General features: G+C 39.5%; 1 protein-coding gene across 35 annotated transcripts in view; it reads right to left on the minus strand.

The window, feature by feature from the left end:
• The window catches only part of mical3a (microtubule associated monooxygenase, calponin and LIM domain containing 3a), a 110,475-nt gene that overhangs the window by 24,616 nt on the left and 65,948 nt on the right, over positions 1-19,911 (minus strand). For 16 of the 35 annotated variants that reach the window (XM_053677912.1, XM_053677911.1, XM_053677915.1 and 13 more), the window contains 16 exons: positions 19,492-19,610; positions 19,313-19,387; positions 19,045-19,221; positions 17,640-17,741; positions 14,812-14,916; positions 14,220-14,300; positions 11,427-11,537; positions 9,929-10,018; positions 9,652-9,768; positions 9,320-9,418; positions 8,659-8,766; positions 8,110-8,296; positions 6,062-6,156; positions 4,853-4,931; positions 1,677-1,872; positions 1,181-1,425 (listed from right to left, as the gene is read on the minus strand). In XM_053677912.1, coding sequence (XP_053533887.1) covers positions 1,181-1,425; positions 1,677-1,872; positions 4,853-4,931; positions 6,062-6,156; positions 8,110-8,296; positions 8,659-8,766; positions 9,320-9,418; positions 9,652-9,768; positions 9,929-10,018; positions 11,427-11,537; positions 14,220-14,300; positions 14,812-14,916; positions 17,640-17,741; positions 19,045-19,221; positions 19,313-19,387; positions 19,492-19,610 — 1,986 coding nt within the window. Of the gene's footprint in view, positions 1-1,180; positions 1,426-1,676; positions 1,873-4,852; positions 4,932-6,061; positions 6,157-8,109; positions 8,297-8,658; positions 8,767-9,319; positions 9,419-9,651; positions 9,769-9,928; positions 10,019-11,426; positions 11,538-14,219; positions 14,301-14,811; positions 14,917-17,639; positions 17,742-19,044; positions 19,222-19,312; positions 19,388-19,491; positions 19,611-19,911 lie in introns of those variants that run through there. The other 19 variants (XM_053677931.1, XM_053677933.1, XM_053677934.1 and 16 more) reach the window with 16 other exon arrangements.

Below are 19,911 nucleotides of genomic sequence, written 5' to 3' on the forward strand. Positions count from 1 at the left end.
AACTTAAACAAAGACTGCATGAGAACATCACACTAAGCTAGCAAGGTTTTCGACATCTTTAGGCAGAGTGACTGTTTCGAAACAATCTGCAGACAAACAGCCAAAAGCACGGGTAGAAAGTAGCCTAAACAGAAATAGTTCTATGTTATTTGGTCAAATATATTTACGCTTTCTTAAAATTGAAATAGAAAACCTGACTGTTTTGGCCGTTTTACAGAATATAGCCACAGCAACATCCGACAACTTTTCCCAGACCACCACAGATGCATGAATTCTCCTGATTACATTCTGCCAAAACAAATTATTTACCTGCACCACACATACACTACCGGTCAAAAGTTTAGACACACATTTTATAATAATAATAATAATAATAATAATAATAATAAAGTAATCAAAACTCTGGTATAACACAAATGGAACTATGGGAATTATATTGTGATAAAAAACCCAAAATAAATCAAAATAATTTCATATTTTAGCATCTTCAAAGTAGATCCCCTTTTTGCCTAGAATTTAAACAAATGTATTCTAGGCATTTTCTCAACCGATTTCTTGAGGAATCTCTCTGAGATGCTATTTAAACATTATTAAAGGAGTTCCCACCTACGCTGGACACTTATTGGCTGCTTTTCAGAATATTTCGCTCCAAGTCATCCACTTAAAAAAAATATATTTTTGTAAATAAAATGTTAGTTTTCTAATGAAAGAAATGAATATGTTGGCACGATTATTATTTCTGTCTACAACACCGATTTCAAACATTTAATCATACACCATCAGATCAAAAGGGTTTTAAGATCATGAGAAACATTTCAGTCGAGTGTCTACAAACTTTTGACCGGTGGTGTATATCTAAATATTGTTTATCATCACAAAATCAATTTCATAATTTCACAACTGTTCCTTATCTGGATATAAAATAATAATATTAGCTTAACTACGATAATGACAAGGACATACATAGAAAGGGAATATGAAATGGACAGAGAAATGGGAGAAGATTTAACACACAAACACAATCTCACCATGTCTTCGATTTTTCCTCAGTCATGCCACTTGCATATTTTTACAGCTTTAATTTGGGCTTGTGAAATGAACAGCTAGCATTTGTTCATACAACCAGTATACTGTTCTAGACCATATACAAACTGGTAATATATAATCAATATGAAATTACCATCGCTTGATTCTTCCTCTTCTTCCTCCTCCTCTTCTTCCTCCTCCTCCTCATCCTCTTCCTCATCTCCCTCGTCTTCTTCATCCTCTTCCTCCATTTCTCCATCCTTCCCCAGCCCAGCATCGCTGGGAGCCTTCAGTTTTGCATGGAGCTCTACAGCCTCCTTCCATGGCACTCCACCAAGGTCAGAGGACACCGGTGGCTCCAGCTCCTCACCCTCTTCCTCCATGTCAGACTCAGAACTACTGCAGAGAGAGAGGAGAGTGCACGTAATCAGTAGACTGCTAATTGTAATACCTGGCATATTTGCTTCTGCTACAAATTTAAATAAAAATACATTTGTGCTTATCATGCATTTAGTCATCCTGGTCATTTTAAATGGAAACTGGACCTATACTATACCAAAGAAAAAAAAACAGAATAAATGCCTGTTTTGTGCGAAAGCTGTTCACTAGCTTCCGGAAGCTGTTAAAAAAGTGAAAGCTTCAGCACTCACCTGGAGCCCTCGTCTACGTCCGTGCCTTTATCCAACACGCTGCTGAGGTTGTGCTCGGCCAGCGTCTCCTCAGGTACCTCCTCTAGCTCCTCCTCTCTCTGCATGGATAGTCGGTAGTTCTCCAGCTCAATGCGCTCAGGAGTTCCTTTAAGACGTTTTGCCACACTGGGCTCAGCCACTCCATTCACCTCGGGAGCTGCAGGGGAGGAAGTTAGTTAGTTAGTTACATTTACATTTATATAGCGCTTTTCTAGACACTCAAAGCGCTTTACATGGTATGGGGGGAAGGGGGTTTGTAGGGAATCTCCTCAACCACCAACAGTGTGTAGAATCCACCTGGATGATGTGACGGCAGCCATAGTGCGACATAACGCCTACCACACAGCAGCGTGATGTAGCCAATTCAGAGATGGGGATTATTAGGGGGTCATGATAGAGAAGAGCCAATGGGGGAATTTCACCAGGACACCCAGGTTATACCGCTACTCTTTTACACCAAGTGTCCTGGGATTTTTAATGACTACAGAGAGTCAGGACCTCGGTTTAACATATCATCCGAAAGACAGTGCTGTTTTTACAGTATAGTGTGACTATACTGGGACATTAGGCCCCACACAGACCCCACACAGACCACAGGGTCAGTACCCACCCGCTAGCCTCATTAATACCACTTCCAGCAGCAACCTTAGCTTTCCCCAGAAGGCCTCCCATCCAGGTATGGGCCAGGCTCAACCCTGCTTAGCTTCAGTGGGACACCAGGTGAGAACTGGAGGGAGATATGGCTCATGATGGAGGGAGTGATGCAGTTTAATTTTGGACATGAGACCCAGGAGGGATTGGGGACACTGGAGATGAAGATTCTGTGTACAACCATCTCCAGTCTTCATATAAAGGACTGGCTTAGCTCTAGATTTTCTTCAAGACATTGTGAGATAAATCTAGAACAGCTCATGTCTACCCTGGAAGTAAAGACTCCGAAATACCAGATATTTGAGTAATACATTTAAGGAAACTTTTTTTGTTCGTATATATTTCTGGTAGACTTGGTATTACGTTCATCCTGATATGTTTAACTCAGCATCATCTCTAAATGTTGAAAACATTTATCTAAAGATTCCATTTAATAGAAAAAGACAAACACAAGCTCAGTGTTTCAAAATGTATTGTATGTGATTTATTAGCCTATACCATTTAATAGCATATATTAAGGATATTATTAAATTACAAATTACATATTTGATAAATACAAGATATCAGCTACCTTGCCTTTTTCCCATCCTACAAAGCAATGTTTCATGATTAATGTATCAGTGGCTGAACTTGAATTATTATTTTTTTAAAGATGTATGGTGTATGAGGAATAAAAGCATGACATGTCTGCTCTATGAGGCCACTAATAGGAATATAAAAGATATATAGCTGTCCCTTAACTACAAATGTATAAAATTACATAATTAATAACAATTATGAAGAAAATATCTATCAAAAAAAAAGTAAACCGTAAGAATGTGAATGTGCTGGTGAACAAGCATGGTATGGAGCAGCATGATCTGAATCTAACACAATGAACATTATGATCTTATTTAATTTTCAACTTAAAGCCTACAGATATTTGAAAGCAGTATTCTAAATAAGTTACTACGCTGGATTTACGTGACCTGAGATTAACTCACAACATCTTTTTAACATCTTCTAACAACATATTATTGGAATATAAGAACCAATATGATATTTTTAATATTAAATCTCTTAAATGTGGAGTGCATAAGGCATGCTAAAGAACACTAATACACTTTCTTACTTTGTATCATATATAGGTATTCAAAATGAAATTACTGCTTTACAAAGTCAACTCTGATATTTCAATTGATCATAACAAGCCAAATGATATTTGTACTTATTTTATATTATTTATAAATGAACAATGTGTTATAGCAGGTTTTTTATTTGTTTTCACGTTTCCCAGTAAATTTCCAGTCCAACAAATGACAGAAAAAGAAAACTGCATGGAAGGGAATGCAGGAAGGGATCGGAAATGCCCACACACACACACACACACACACACCACGAACAAGACAAAAAGCATGACGGGCTGTGGTTAGAGGTGAAAAGCACGCACGGATGCCGGCTCTAGCTCGGCAATCAGCTGCGCTGATAGGACTGGGGAAAGGTAAAGCTTACAGAGTGATTCGATCACACACACACCGAAACAAGCACTACATCATACAGCTTCAGTTACTCATAGTTACAGGTAAAGAACCACAAGCACTAGTCAGGCAGGCACTATAGAAGAAGATGTTTGAAGAAAAAATGTTCCAGCAACAGAAAAGTCTAAAAGGGGTAACAATGTAAAAAATAATATTTATATAAAATAATTGCTGCATATTTGTACTGCTTAAAGACACCGTGCATGCAAAAATAATGCTAGTCAAAAGCCATAACAGATAGTTTTCACTCATTTTCTATTCATTTCATCTATTTTACTATTCTAATATGATCCTTCATGTGCTATAGAGCCTTAATATAAAACACTAGTTGTACTTTTAACTGTACTTTTAATATGAATCGTTTACCTGGGAATGTGAATGTAGTGTAACTTTAAATTGTATTATGAACTTTAAAGAAAATACAATGGTCCATTATCATTAGCTGTCCAGGTACATACTAAATAGATACTAAAGGTACAAAAGATGCACCCTTATTCAGAAATCCTAGTCACAAGCAACAGTACAGTTTAGTTACTTCACTCGAATAAGGTGAGATATCATGCCTTATTTTAGAATTCTGAATTACACACACACACACACACACACACACACACACACACACACACGCTACTGAATTAAATTAAATTTAATTAAACACAAAAAATGAAGGCCTGAATCTCTTCAGAATAAACACACTGAAATAAGCTACAAGTTCTGTAGCATAGTGTTTTGCAGCTCATCCAGAGGCTTGGGGATAAAGGTAAAAGAAGGGTGCATGCTAGAAGATATTGAGCAGCAGGTTGAGAGTGAGGCAGGAGAACAGGTAGAGACAATAAGTGAAGAGGAAGGCTAAGGGACAGTGTGCCATCTGATGGCCAGTCCAGGACATGGTGCGGCGCATTGAGCGCATGGAGCCCCCCACCCTGGGAACGGGGCGCAGGGCAGCAGCAAGAAAGGAAAGGCGGGTACCTGAGGGCCCACGCTCCACCGGACATGGAGCCCCAGGGGCATCCACGCTGGTTGCAGGTATCACTGGTGCCTGGGATACCTGAAGGACCAGAGAAAAAAATAACACTGAGCTGAATTTATACTGAAGTGAAAACACATACTGACTTCATTCAAACAGTCAGAAATTCAAGAAGCCATTTGTCGAAAACTTTGACATGGAAATGAGGCACAACACAGAATTCTACGCCCAACAACTGTTAACATTGCTTCCTCACAGGTACAGGTCGCTGGTTCAATCCTGAACTCAGGGTACTCTCTGTGTGGAGTTTCACATTCGTGTAAGTTACCTCCGGCTTATCAGGTTCCCAAAAACATGCCAGTGGGTGTGTACTGACTATTCTAAACTGCCCCTAGGTATGAATAAGTGTATGGACTAGTGTCCCATTCAAGATATAGTCCCACCTCATGCCTCAGCACTTTCAGTGATAAATCAGTGGTTATGGCAAATGAAACATCTTCCTCTTCATGAAGCCACTGCATGCTTGTCCCTTATTTACATACTGTTAAACAGTTGCTATGATTGAATGAATTGAAGTCAAACATAATTATTCACCAGCTCTGTTCCATTCCCGGACCTCTCGCTAAAATTGGTCTGGCCACATAATCAGTTCTCCTGCCATCCCTAATAACTCAACTGCTAGTAAACCAGCTAACATTTGTCGTAAGTAGACACATGGAGTTGCGGTATCAGAGTCTTGATTTTATATAGTCATTCTCAGCTATTTATTTAACTGGATCCGATCACATCAAAACCATTTTGTTTAGCATCAACACAAGCAAACTTAGCTGGCTTTACTCGCAAGATCTGCAGTTAAAGGTTTTCATCCAGTTACCTCATTGACCTCCTCTAATAATTTCTACATCGAATGTGATGGATTCAAGCCATTTGAATTTGCTGCGCGACATCACAAACTGAACTTGGACGCAGCACTGTCATAGTGAGAAAGTGAAATGAAAAATGGGGGGGGGGGGGGGTACTTTTGTGGTGTGTTAACAAATGTATCAACCATTTCAGGAAAATGAACCATGTTAAAAAAATTTAAATAAATAAATAAATAAATAAATAAATAAATAAATAAATAAATAAAGAGCTGCTCAGGAATACATTATAATGCATCCATACGCATGCAAATATATATCTCAAAACATTAAAATGGTATGGATCTTTACCTTTGGCTGGAGAGGAGCAGCAGGAGGAGCGGGTCTCTTCCTCTGAGCCTGCCCAGACAACCGGTAACAGTAATGCGGCTTACAGTAAAACTTCCCTACAACATACACACACACACACACACACACACACACACACAGAGATTCAGTGCATGTATAACATGTTAAGCAAAATTCCCAAAAACAGAACTTCCTTTGGAGTGCAATGTCTTGTACACTTTTGATGTTGTCTATATGCTTCTTGCTCTATGCCAAGTGGGAAGTCTCTAAACAGTGTGTTCTGAAGGAGGGGTCAATGCAGAAAAATCAGCACTCTGTCCGAGTCAACAATACACCACTGTGTTTGAAGACAAAGGAAATCTTATGATGCCACATAGTGAAAAAGTGAACAGAATGAGTAAGTGAGAAAATGACTAACTGGGAGCCTGAAAATGTAACAGTTCCCATGGCAGCGTTCATTTAAAGTAGAACTGCATTATATTCCTGCATGAGTCTCCATAAGTATCCTTAAAGGTGCAGTTTGCAATGTTTAAAAGTATTACAAGATCTCTAAGAATCACATATTTTTCGATAGCTCAGAAAATCTGTGATCTGCCATATGGACATGCGGTGGACACAAATAGATGACTCATTTCAGGCCTCAGTTTTCCTTTTTTTGAGCCTAGAAATTAGCTCCGCCCACAGCCACAACAGAGCTGCACAGCCCTGCTGCTTTTCCTTTAAAGTCAACTCACATATAGTTTCACCAGAAGGGGAAGGTTAGGTGCAGAAGGCTTGTCATTGTTGTCGCGCTTGCAATTTGCCTCATAATCAACAAAAAAAAGCTTTAAAAATCACAAACAGTCCATTTCAAAGTAGCCCTTCCCCCCCAAAATACTCTGATGCCATCCAGTTTGAATTTTCTGCTTCTCAAGAGTCATTATTTCAGTTCAACTCTAAGGTATCTATGGCTATTAATAAAAAAATTATAATTAAAAACCATGCTGTTCTTTAACAAAGAATGAGTGATCAGGGGCTCACTGCTGCTGCATCGCTGAAGTGTACTCTTCCTGCAGGAGAAGAATAAACTTCTCTCCATTTGATCTAGAAGATTGTCTGCTGCGTTTTATTTGGGGAATAGGGGACATTCTCAGACAAGTCTCAAATCTTTAAAATGGTCATCAAGGTTTGTATCACAGGAGGACAGGACAGGACAGAGGACATTATGTTTTGCAGTTTCTCACTAACATGACAACATGTCTTATTAATTCCAAAAGAGGCTCATTAGGGAATGACTGTTATTTTGTTTGTGTTTTGTCCCCCAACCACCACCCGGCCAATTTTTTCCCTAATTTAGTTCCCACTCACCACTTAAGTCTCCCCTATCACACAAGAGCTGCCAACTGGGGAGGGTGACGGCACGGAGGAAGCATTTGAAGCCACCAACTACATCTTTTTGAACTGCTGGCAGCGTACAACACTTTGACGTAAGTGCTATCTACCCGCCTTCTGCATACGTGAGTTCACAACTGGCTACTGTTGCTTTGAATGATAGAGGAAGGGAAGAGAGTGTGCCACTCCTCCCGTCCAGAGAGCATGGACAATTCTGCTCTCTTGGACTTCTGGATGATAGTGCTAACTCTTTTCTGTTGTACCACTCAGGAGCTGAGGGAAAGAATAGCTGCTGTAAGGTAAGTGATTACAGGAACTAACTTGATTCATTGGCGTTCCACAACATCAAATGTAGCAATAAATGGGTAAAAATATGCCATGTCGTTCACTATTAAATTTAATTGTGCAATAGTTGGCAAATTAATGTGGTATTTGAGAAATAACACACTTTGGTATGTGCTATTTAAAAAAAAAAATCAAAAAAAAAAAAACAACCTTGATTATATTTGTATAATGGCATGCCCCAAAGTGTTTGTTTCCTTACTTGGCGCTATATGTAACATCAAGTCTTTCATCGTAATTTACACACTGCACACACACAGAGGTATGTACAGGCCTATGCATACTAGCCAGGTGATGTTTGCATATGAATCTGGATTATATAAATCGTGATGGCGTACCATCCTCCACATCAAAGGCGTAGGACGACAGTCTCAGAGTGGTGCCGCAATAGTCGCACTTAAAACAGCTGCGGTGAAAGAACTTGCCCTCCGCACTCAGTCGCTCCATCACATACACACGCTTCCGGCAGAAGAAACACACGTCGCTGCCCCCAATGTTCTGAGGAAACTCTTTCCGCAAGGAACCCTGTAGGAAACACATACACACACATTACAGGCATAGATCTATGGCAAAGCTGACGGCAGATCAGTGCTCCAGCTCAACAGTGAACATTAAACAGAACAAGCTCACAGAATTGAAGGAGAACAGTCTGCGGTTAGGTATTTATTTTAAAAAAATTATTAAAATAAACACTGGGTAATGGTAAAAAGTGGAGAGAAGAAATAAAAGAATAAGTGGAAGGTGGGATTTCTGAAACGTGTCACCAGAACTGCAGAAAGAGCACAGTTAGTACAGGGAAAATTCATGTTACAAGAAAACTTCGATCACAATTCTCTAAGCCGGGTGCTATATACACATGACATCAGTACAACACCCAGAGTTCTTACCAGTTCCCTCTTATCAAGACGGCTCCAGCAGTCCTCCTGTGGCTGAAGCTGATTGGCTATTTGCTCAGCCAACAAACTCACGCCACCTGTATACATCTTTACATAACGCTATAACGGAATACATATAAAAGACAAAGTGAAAGAGATGAAGAATGGACACGGAAAATAAAAGGCAAAAGAGCACAAAGTTTGAAGCCAGAAATTAAAATGATGTTATAAAAAAAAAAAAGGAAAAAAAAGTGGGCTGCGTGATTGCGACTCCTTAAGGCAATACAGGTTTTTACGAATTAATAAAAAGAAACAAAAGGTGTGTTTGGTTGATCAGGTGTGTAGATGAGACAAGACACTCTGTGGTCAATCGCACATACAAAACACTCCTTTAACGAAGAAAAATCATCAGGCTAGTAGATCTCTTCACTCTCGGCTACCAAAGCAGGCTTCAGCACACACACACCAACACAGACTTCCAAATCCTATATGTAAAAACATCCGTATTATTGCTGCAAGTTAGTCTACTACACGCACGAATCTCACAATGCGGTCAGTACGTTTAAAAAAAAAAAAAAAAATTTTAAAAAGTGCACAGGCTGATTCTGCTGTGAAAGTGCGTGTGGGAGTGAGTTAATGACAGAAACCCACAGCCACGCGAGCAGCAGGCTACCTGTCGGTTCAAGGAGTGTGAGGTGAGCCGAGGATCAGCGGACATCTCCTGCTTTCTGTGCCACTGCTCAATAAGAAAGCGCGAGGGCTTTTTCTTAAGCTCCACAGGACAGAGAGAGGGAGGGGGAGCGTTAGATAATAGTGGAACATGGGAAAATTGAAGAACACAAGTCAAGCAGGTAGGAAGGAAAAAAAGGGAGCCTGTTCTCTAATTCACTGCATGCTTCATCAGTGTACAGAATATTACAGTGTGGCTCTGCAGATAGATCATCTAGTGATTTTAACTGGATAGCGTCACAGTATGGTGTTTGAAACACAGTATGGAGAGGTCACCTTGGGTCTAGCAGGCTTTTCTTTGAACAGAGAGGATAACCTCTCGGCTCGCTCCTGGATGCTAGGGATGTGTATAGGCACTTGATCATCAGAGCGCAATGGCAAACTCTGTGCCTCCTGTAGAACACAAGCACGCTGCGGTCACCACATGAACACAAACTGTAAACTGTGGGCTGTAGCTTTGCAGCAAGCTGGTCTGAAGAAATCTAAAGCCACTGTTAGGTTATAAGAGGACGTCAGAAATTCATGGGGTTCATGCACAGCAGCCATGCTGTACCTCCTGCTGAGGGTCAGGGGAGCAGGACGGCTGTAACCCACGGCTCAAAAGCCACTGCTGAAGAAAGAAGCGTGACGGCTTTTTCATCGGCTCCAGTGGAAGAGGAGATGAGAGGAAAAAAGGGGAGAGACAGAAGGAAAAAAGTTACAGCTGAAAGCGGAAAGCAGAATGCTGTCGGTGCTTTGGAGGAGAACGTGCGATAACTTTGATGCAATCGGATATGATTTTTCAAATATACACAGTATATGGCTCCAGTAGCGTCGAAAAGGATCAGGTTGTGACTTCTCATGAACATTACGTTAAAAAGACGTTCAAATCCAGAACTTAATGGTTCTGAAGAGACCATAACTATTCCAAGAGCATTGTTTATGTGGTGACTTTGCTGTTCAGACATTCCCACTTCAGATTTTGGCCTGGATTTGCTCGTTACTTTAAACGAGCCGGAGTGACGAAACAGTGCTGGCACTACAGTACATCCCATATCACAACATGTACACTATACCGGTCAAAAGTTAAGACACACTCATTCTTTTTTTTTTAGTTTTCCCCCCACATTCTATAATAATAATAATAATAATAATAATAATAATAATAATAATAATAATAATAATCAAGTCATCCAACTCTGGAATAACACAAATGGAGCTATGGGAAATATGTTGTGATAAAAAAAAATCCCAAATAAATCAAAATAATTTAATATTTTGAGACAACGTAGACACCCCTTTTGCCTAGAATTTCCAGAAATGTATTCTTGCCATTTTCTCAATCGATTTCTTGAGAAATCTCCCTGAGATGCTTTTTAAACAGCATTAAAAGAGTTCCCACCTACGCTGGACACTTACTGGCTGCTTTTCAGAATATTTCGCTTGAGTCATCTGTTTAAAAAAATATTTTTTTGTAAATAAAATGTTATTTTTCTAATGAAAGAAATGAATATATTGGCAGGATTATATGTTTGTCTACAACACTGATTTCAAACATTTAATCATATACCTTCAGATCAAAAGCTTTTTAAGATCATGAGAAACATTTCAGTCAAGTGTCTCCAAACTTTTGACCGGTAGTGTATATAGATGCAAATGGGTGCAAATGAGCACTTGCTTCATACAAACAATAAAAAATAAAGCTCAAACCATGAAAATCAGATGTTTGGGAAGCATCTGACATGGTGAACAAAGGAGGATTTATATGGATCTATGAGATTTTAATGCGTTTCCTTGATAGATGACTTGATAATAGGTGTCATTTTCACCATAAAATGTCAGGCTGTTAGAAATGTCAGGTTTGAGTTCGATGAGGATTTTGTCCTGCTCAAGTCAGGTTTGAATTTGGTTGGTCGTGACGGACTGGGCGTGGACAAACGCAGCTGTGGTTAGGTTGCATCAAATATGTCGAAAAGTCTTTCAGACTAATCAAAAAACCAACCAAGACCATGCAGAACTAAAAGCGAAAATAACGCCAAAGAATTTGTCAATCCGTCATTGTATTGCTCTACCTGGGGTTTGTCAGGCTTGTCAGACTGCCCTGTCAACTTAGCGGCTAGCATCTCAGCTCTTTCCTGAACGTTAGTGACATGGGCGGGCTCCACACATCTGAGCTCACTTTCCTGTGGAGAAAGCAAGTGTGTGCAGGCAGAGAAAATTCACCTCATTCACATTAAACCCAGTAACATAGACAGGATTCTAGTCGAGCAAACAGTCTGATTCAGTCTCCAGGCTAATCAGGTGTTAGTGGTCATGCTCTGCAATCAGATTTGTGAAACATTCACTTGCAGAAAAATGAAATCTATAAGAACTGAGGCTGAACTCATCGTAAGTCATGCCATTTTTCTTATCCGCATTTGCATACATAATCATCATACGTACATTATTAGTGTTTCATCTCTTTGGAAAAATCACATCTTTTAAGGATGTTTTGTAAAAGCATCTTGTTTACATTTGGTAGATTTTCCATGCACGTGAAATTGCTCGGATTCTTGTTCCTTAATTGCTCAGGAATTTGTCAGAATAGGTGTTACGTGCATGTATGTTCACTACCAAATATCATCATTTTGATATTTATATAAGTCTTATATTTCGTCTCTTATAGAAAGAAATGTTTCAAATTAAAAGAATTATCTGCCAAACAGAAGAAGACTTTTCAAGCAGTACAATTATTAAACATGTCTTTTTTAATAACCGTTTATTTATCATTTATTGTGATCTTATAAGAGGAAATACTAGATAAATTTGACTACACTCAGAATATTTTCACTTGATAAGATGTCATTTTTTTGCAGTGTGGTAGTGTCAAGTGCCAGTACAAAACAATACATAACTACTTTATACCGCGTCTTATTTATAGCCATAAACTAATCATTAAATGTTACACGCTAAAAGATAACTATTTAAATCATGTCAGTTGCCTAACCGGGTCTTTGTGCGCAAGGAATTTATATAGCTGCACTAGGGGTGTGCGATATGTATCGTCTACGATAATATCTTAATTGTTGCTTTAACGATGTGCAAGCTAACATTAGCGATAACATTATGTCACTCACTTTGAAAACACCGGTAAAAAAAAGTTGAGTGTCCGAGCATTCACTGTGTGATGTAGCCTAGTAGGATAGACTACAGTGGGTTCGCATTGAGAGTGCACGTCTTCACCGTGTGACGTAGGCTATTAGAATGCAGAGTGCAATTAAGCTAGCATAGCGTAGCTTCCTAAAAAGGAATGACCGAGGTTAAAAGTGAGTGAACAATCAGCGCGAGGAGACAAACTACAGACACCGCCAGTCTCGCAATCCACATCGCTAGGTTTAATTTTACAAAGTTTGGCGGTTCAGCTTTGAAAAGACGGATGTTGCTTGAGAGACGGCAATCTGCAAACTACAGTACTGTGCAAAAGTCTTGAAAAGAAATGCTGTGGAGCAAAGATGCCTTCAAAGATAATGAAATGGAATGTTTCTCCACTTAAAAAATAAATAAATAAATACTATAAAGAGCAGTAAACAGTAATAAATGAAACAAAGGCAATATTTGGTGTGATGACCCTTAAAATTTTTTTTTTTTTTTTTTTTTTTTTTTTTTTTTTTTTTTTTTTTAAGTAGTCTCAGGTACAGTTAGTGTAGTTTTCTAAGGAAATGAGCTGTAAGTTTTACTGAGCATCTTGCAGAACCAGCCACGTTTCTTCTGCAGACTTTGACTGTCGCAATTGCTTCTTATTTTTGCAGCAAAACCCATCAGCCTTCATTGTGTTTTTTTGTCTGAAAAGGGTCTCTTACCACTGGTTTCTTTACTGACATACAAACATTTTTCTATAACATTTAATTTATGCTGGAAAACTAATGTTTGGAAATCTAAAATGTTTTTGTACTGACTCGATAATGTAGAAGTAAAAAGAAAATAAAAATCTATAACAAAGATTGTACCTTATATATAGAGTGCCTAAGACTTTGCACAGCGCTGTATGTCGGAAGTCGGTTAAAAACAGCTCAACAACTAATTTGTTTCACCATGTGCGAACTAAGCACATGGTGAGAATACAAGAAATAAATATACAAGAATACAAGAAACTAAGAATACAAAGAATATGAAAAGCTTCGGGAGTCAGCTGTATCGTTCCGCAAAAAAAGCGCCTTATGACAACTAACGCAACATATGACAAGAAATAATAAACGCAGTCACCAAATACATCGCAAAAGACATGATGGCAATTCAAGCGGTCGAGAGAGATGGTTTCAAACAACTTTTGAATAACTTAGACCCAAGAGCAAGCTAGAGCAATAGAAGATGTTTACAAACACGTTTTTGAAGGACGCAAAATATCGTCTACTTATCATTATTGACAAAATCCCAGAAAATATCGAAAGATCCTTTTTGGTCAATATCGCACACGCCTAAGCCTGACCTTAGCTGAATTTTAGCTGAATACCCCTGTATGTTTGCCGTGTAAGAGTGTGGCTTCCTGGTTGTATTATTGCAATTCTGTTGGCCTGTATTAGCTACCAGATTGCCACAGTGCATTCAGAATATCCAGACAAAAAAAAATAAACATCGACTTCACCGGGGTGAATCAATCACTCGGTCCCTTTCACAATATCAGACCACCACATCACCTTACTGCTATTTGTAAGGAATCAAACTATGGTTCCCTTGGACAAAGAATGTCCCTATTTTTTTTTTCCTGAGTAAAAATGTGTGGAGTTGGTATGCGAGTGCCTAAGACACTGTTAACTCCTGAACCAAACATGCAAGCAATTTTCAATCGGTATGTAAAATTTAACAAGCCATGCCCTAGTCTAGGTTACCCTGTAAGAGAATGCCAGATGATCCTGGGTGTCATCGTCATCACTGTCACTTTCATGGATCACCAGTTTGTGAACATTCTTCTGACGACACAAACATCGAGTCCAATTTGTTAACACCATATAACCTGTCCACTGAAGTATGTCTCACAATCACTCCGTCTCAGAACTGTGCAAATCTGTACAAATCCATGCATGAAACTGTGCTCCAACAGTGTTACTATGAAGCTGAACGATATTTGCTTTGGAAGTCTGTAACGGTCTCCATCCACACACTGCTCAACCACTCAACATGCAGCGTGTAGGCTGTAGGTTATCAAATGTGTGAGAAATATTAATAAACACCTGATTGGAAGATGAAAAATTGTGACGGGGTGCATTAGGGTTAAACAGCACAGCTTGTTACGCGGTATGGAAAAAAAATTGTGTGTGTTAATCTGGAATTCTTAATAATTAATGCTGTAAAAACCTTTAGTCAAAGACTCGTTAGGGATTCAAAAAGGAATTCCAAGACGAGACGGCGAGAGAAGGGGTTAGGTGAAGGAATGCGGCAGAGAGCTGAGCGTCGTTCCGAGTACATGGTACATAGCGTCACCTGTGTGTGTGGAGAGAGCGATGGAGAGGAAGATGATGGAGGAGGAGGATAGAGCAGAATGGTTTTCTTAGGGCAGCTCCGCAGGCCATCGCTGCTTCTGCTAGCCTTCGGAGAGACAGGAGAGGAGCGAAATGTGCCACGTCACTCTCGGATCTCACACTACTAACCATAAACATGTTCACATTTGAGCCAAAGTACACAGGTACCTAGCCTACAGTGTATAGACACATTTGAAATATTTGGTTCTCTGGCTAGCGTTGTAAATGAGAACAGTGACCCAAGAATGACAGAATATACAAATACAAAAAGGTACACACTGATGGTTAATGAAAATGAAAACTTTGTCAGGATCATTCTGAGGGGGAAAAAAAAGAGGCTCCAGATCAAATCCAGTCAGTCAGGCTTCACACTTAAGGAATGGTTAAAACACACACACACACACACACACACACACACACACACACACACACACAAAAAAGTGCGTCACGAAAGTGACGTGTTTATATCACCTTTATATGTCTATTAACTGTCAAACTAGAAAAGGGGGGGGCTACTAACTACAGCAAGCGGGAAGGCTTTATGATTCTATAAAGGTTATTACACTGAGGACATACAGTGCTATAGCTGTAAATCTGAGCTCAGTCTGGCCACAAAGGATTACAGGATATAACGTCACACGTTATTGCTTTTACTGAGCTTTAACGCAAACAGATACAGGGCTCCTCACAGAACCAATGACGATCTTTATTTTCTTGGGCTTTGTGAATAAACATGCAACATCAGTGTCCTTTATGGAGAACATGCTGCGTATTGTATCAAGGTAGTAAATTTTCCCAATTGTAAAACGGACAAATTCTTTAGCTTTCAGTCCAGAATGTTCCTTTTATAGGATCACTATCGAAAATATCAACCTTGATATTAAGTCCTATCAGCTCTGGCAGCCAGATGATGAACAAGTCAGTAATACACACTGAAATCAATCAAGGTTATATGAATAGGAAGGTAATATAACTAATAAATATGACACTTGGGGGGGGGGGGGGGGGGGGGGGGGGGTTGGGGGGGTGCTGTTATAAGAAAATAATCAACAACGGATCGGTGTGATGCAGAGGGTCATTACCACTCCAAAGCTGTATTTTGCTATAACAGTATAACCCCAAAGTGTTTTATTCTTTTCCTACTTAACAACACTAACATTTTTTATTCATTAAAGCGCACCTATTATGGTTTTGAAACGAGCCTAATTTTATTTTAAAGGTGTCATACAATAGATTTACATGCATCCAAGGTAAAAAACACTTTAATTTGCTCGTAATTTAAATTGCAGAATTACCTTTTTTTCCCCCCAGCGTCATAAACGATTCGTTCAATGAGCCGTTCTAAAGGATTCATTCAAAACTCCGCCGTTCAGAGAGCATACTGTGCTCTGATTGATTGGTCAAATGTCCCAGTCTGTTGCGATTGGTCTACCGCTGTCAGCGTGTTTCAAAAAGGAAACGCCCACTACCATAATGAGTTTCAGCTCCGTCTGTTCGCGAGCAACCGATGAAGACCAGAGGCGGGGTTTTTGTTACAAACCTACATAGGTTAGTACAGGAAGTAAAGTCTGGAATTACTAACGACTCGTTTCAGCTGTTCAGAATCGCTTCCTTCTTTTGGGAGTCAATAGCTCTGTCTGTCGTCCGCTTTGATTTTTGAAACTTTGCTTTTTACATTCACAAACAGCTCTATAACACACTACATGAAAGGTAATATTTGAAAATCCATAATAGGTGCACTTTAAAAGACAACACGTCATACTTTTCAATATTAAGTTGACGATTGTAAAACAAGCCGGTTCCTGTTACGTTACAGCAGCTTGTCACGTCACTGAGAAACTTTACCTCAGCTTTAAAACAGCTTTACCTCTGCGTACCTCAGTTACACAGCGTTAACCCGGGGGCTCCTTCCAAAAAATGTTAAATAAACTTCTCATTGCAGAAAACGAACGAATCCTTATTAACGGTTACGTCCTCCGTACAAGTCCCTGTGGTGGTTGTTGAGTACACTACTGCAGACTGCACTACTGTCAGAGCCGCTGTTACAGTAAATGAATCATCAGCTTTTGACCAATCAGAACTGAGAATTTGACAGAAGCTGGAATTTATCGAGCTTTCAATTCGCTTCTAAGTTTTATTAAATACTGTGGATGACTTTAGAAGAAAAATCAAGGAGGACCAGAGAGGGTCTAAAACATCACTTTTGTATAATATCTAGATTATTCTAGATCTATACATCCATCTCTCTCTCTCTCTCATATATATATATATATATATATATATATATATATATATATATATATATATAGATATATATAGATATATATAGATATATAGATAGAGAGAGAGAGAGAGAGAGAGAGAGACTTCTGTGTGTGTGTGTGTGTATATTCACACACACACAGAAGAATAAGTATGAGGAATATAGCAGGGTATAGCAGGTTGCTGTTGCTAGAACACTTTCCTATGTTTCAGGCTGTACCTGTTCCCATGTCTTGTGCATTTCTGTCTGACATTTCAACATTTCCTTATTGCAGAAACTCATCTGTTCCTGCAACTGTGTTTACCTCTGAGGGTTTGCAAATGTGTAAAGAGACAAATGTTTACAGCAAAAAATAAAAATAAAAAAGCACATTAAAATGTGCTCCTTAAATAGGATTCTCAATATACTGCGGAAAGCAAGGGTATTAGAGCGTCATCACAGGTCTGAGAAGTTGATAAGTAGCATTCAAGGTTTAGTTCAAGTTTAAGGCATGGAACATAAAGGCAGAGCTTATGCATGCCCTTTACCTTTCTCCATGCAGGGAGTGGTGCCAAGGGCACTGGCTCTTTCAGAGTGATGGCTGGCAGGGAGGGGGATAGCACAAGCCCCAGATCAGGCATAGAGTCAATCTATGACCAAGTGGAGTGAAAAATGACAGGCAGCGTGACCAATTAGGGACCAGGAAACATCGGCCACAGCCAATAATGAGCCGCCACGATTCATGAAAAGAAGCAGAAAATAGAGAAAAACAAACAAAAGATGACAGAAGTAACACAGGCACAATGACCGAGAAAGAAAATGTGGAGAAATGCTTTTGTTTTCCTCCAGATATTAGACATACCTGAAGAATGCCATGCATTAATGAAAGAGAGAAAATAAATCACTGAATGTCTGCTCAGACATGCATGGAAGTCATGCACAGAAGAGTAAACTGAAAGAAATGAATCAAAATAAAAGATTCAAATGATTCTTTTCTCGTTAAAGAGGTGTACAACCCTGCATCGCCGGCAGACATCTGAGAAATCTATTAGTCTTGAATGATTCCCGGAAGCAAGCAGGCCACTCAATACACCGTTTCAAAATATAGCTTTACCTGATCTGTACCACACACTCTATGGGAGCAGCCAGTTCCAACTGTGCAGCTATTAATAGCATAATTTAATCAGTCATTATTTTTATTCAACTTTCTTAATACTACTATAATATAGGCAACTGTAACACTTAAAAATAATTTTTTTTAAAAGCCCAGCGCCTGTTTTTTGGTGTTGGTTTATGGCCAAGCCAAGAATTTTAATTTCAGAGCACCACTGTGGTGCTCGGCACAGTCCAGAAGATATTAGTGTCAACAAACAGCGGTGAGCTGAACAGCGTCACGACCCCCCCACAGTGGTGCTAAGAACACAGAGGGTTCAGCCTGCTATAAACAGAATGCACTCCTCCAATAATGCCACACATTCCTGCTGGTTCCTCCATTACGGTGGATCACACACACACACACACACACACACACACACACACACACACACACAAAATCAGCTCACTAGCCACTCAAGTAGGTCATGTTCTTAGCCTTCTTCTTAGCCTACACATCTCACAAGTACCAGCAAGCAAGAACTGTTTACAATTGATTTATCCAAAGAAGCAATCAAGTTGTACTTTTTGTGTTTCCAAAATCTTAATTACGTAGTTCATTTACGTCTAGAACAAAACCTTTATTATTAGTATGACATCCAATCCAATCCAATCTCACCAGCTAAAAAAATGGGTTACTCCTATATACACAAATAAACAACTCCTAATTCAAGAAGAATACAAGATCCAAATACAATGTAGAACCATCCAGCATAGCAATACCAATGACTGAAGTCTTCATTACGATCACACTTTTACAAAATCATTCTTTTACAAACCATCATCCAGACTCTGGCCTACCTGTCTTTTGAGTCCAGTAGACTGTACCGGTGCATTCTCCTCAAACTTGGCTAGCAGCTGCGTGGCCATGGACTTCACCTTGTTGTTGTTAGAAGCGACAGTGGTGTCGACCCTACGCTCCGTTAGAGCCGCAGCTACCAAAGGTCGGTCGTCACGCAACGGCCGCTGAGGTTCCTCCTTAAGCACAATCCACAACCGTTAGAAACTGAGCTACAACAATCAATTCATCTGCTTTATCATTAACATCAGGTCAGAGGTATACACTTACATCTTCAGACTGGCCGGCCTGACTCGTCTTTCTCCTCTTCCCCAATCCGTCGAGCTCCTTCTCCTTCTTATCCTGCTAAAGAGTACAGCCATGATTAAGATTAAGAGCTTACAAAAGCCGCAGTTCTTTTAATATTACCATTGGTCTTCCTGACACAATGCAGTCCAGGAGTGCATTACCTTGGGGTTCCGTTTCCTCGAGATGTTGATGCTTTGACCCAGTTTGCTGAGGAAGGAGATGGGAGACTTGGTGCTGGCGATCAGTGCAGCCTTTTCCTCTGGACTCAGGTTGTGGTTTTCTAAAACATAAAGCAAAACCTTTCTAAAAGAGCTATTAAACCATTTAATTTACATTTTATTCCTCCCCAAGGGGCAATTGTTGATGGGAATATTGACTGTCAAGACAAACTACAATCTAAAGGTTGGGAATCAATGCTTTCACTATAAAATCCATTTTGCAGCATGATTGTAAAACCTGAAAACATTTGTAGGGAGCTCGAAATAATAAGAAAACATTTAGTTGTGTCCAGAAGGCTGTACTTTATTTCAAGGACTCTGTATTTCATCTAGAATGATGTATTAGTAAGGAATAAAACACAA

Source organism: Ictalurus punctatus, chromosome 4 (assembly GCF_001660625.3).
Source record: "Ictalurus punctatus breed USDA103 chromosome 4, Coco_2.0, whole genome shotgun sequence".
NCBI classification, from domain to species: Eukaryota; Metazoa; Chordata; class Actinopteri; order Siluriformes; family Ictaluridae; genus Ictalurus; species Ictalurus punctatus.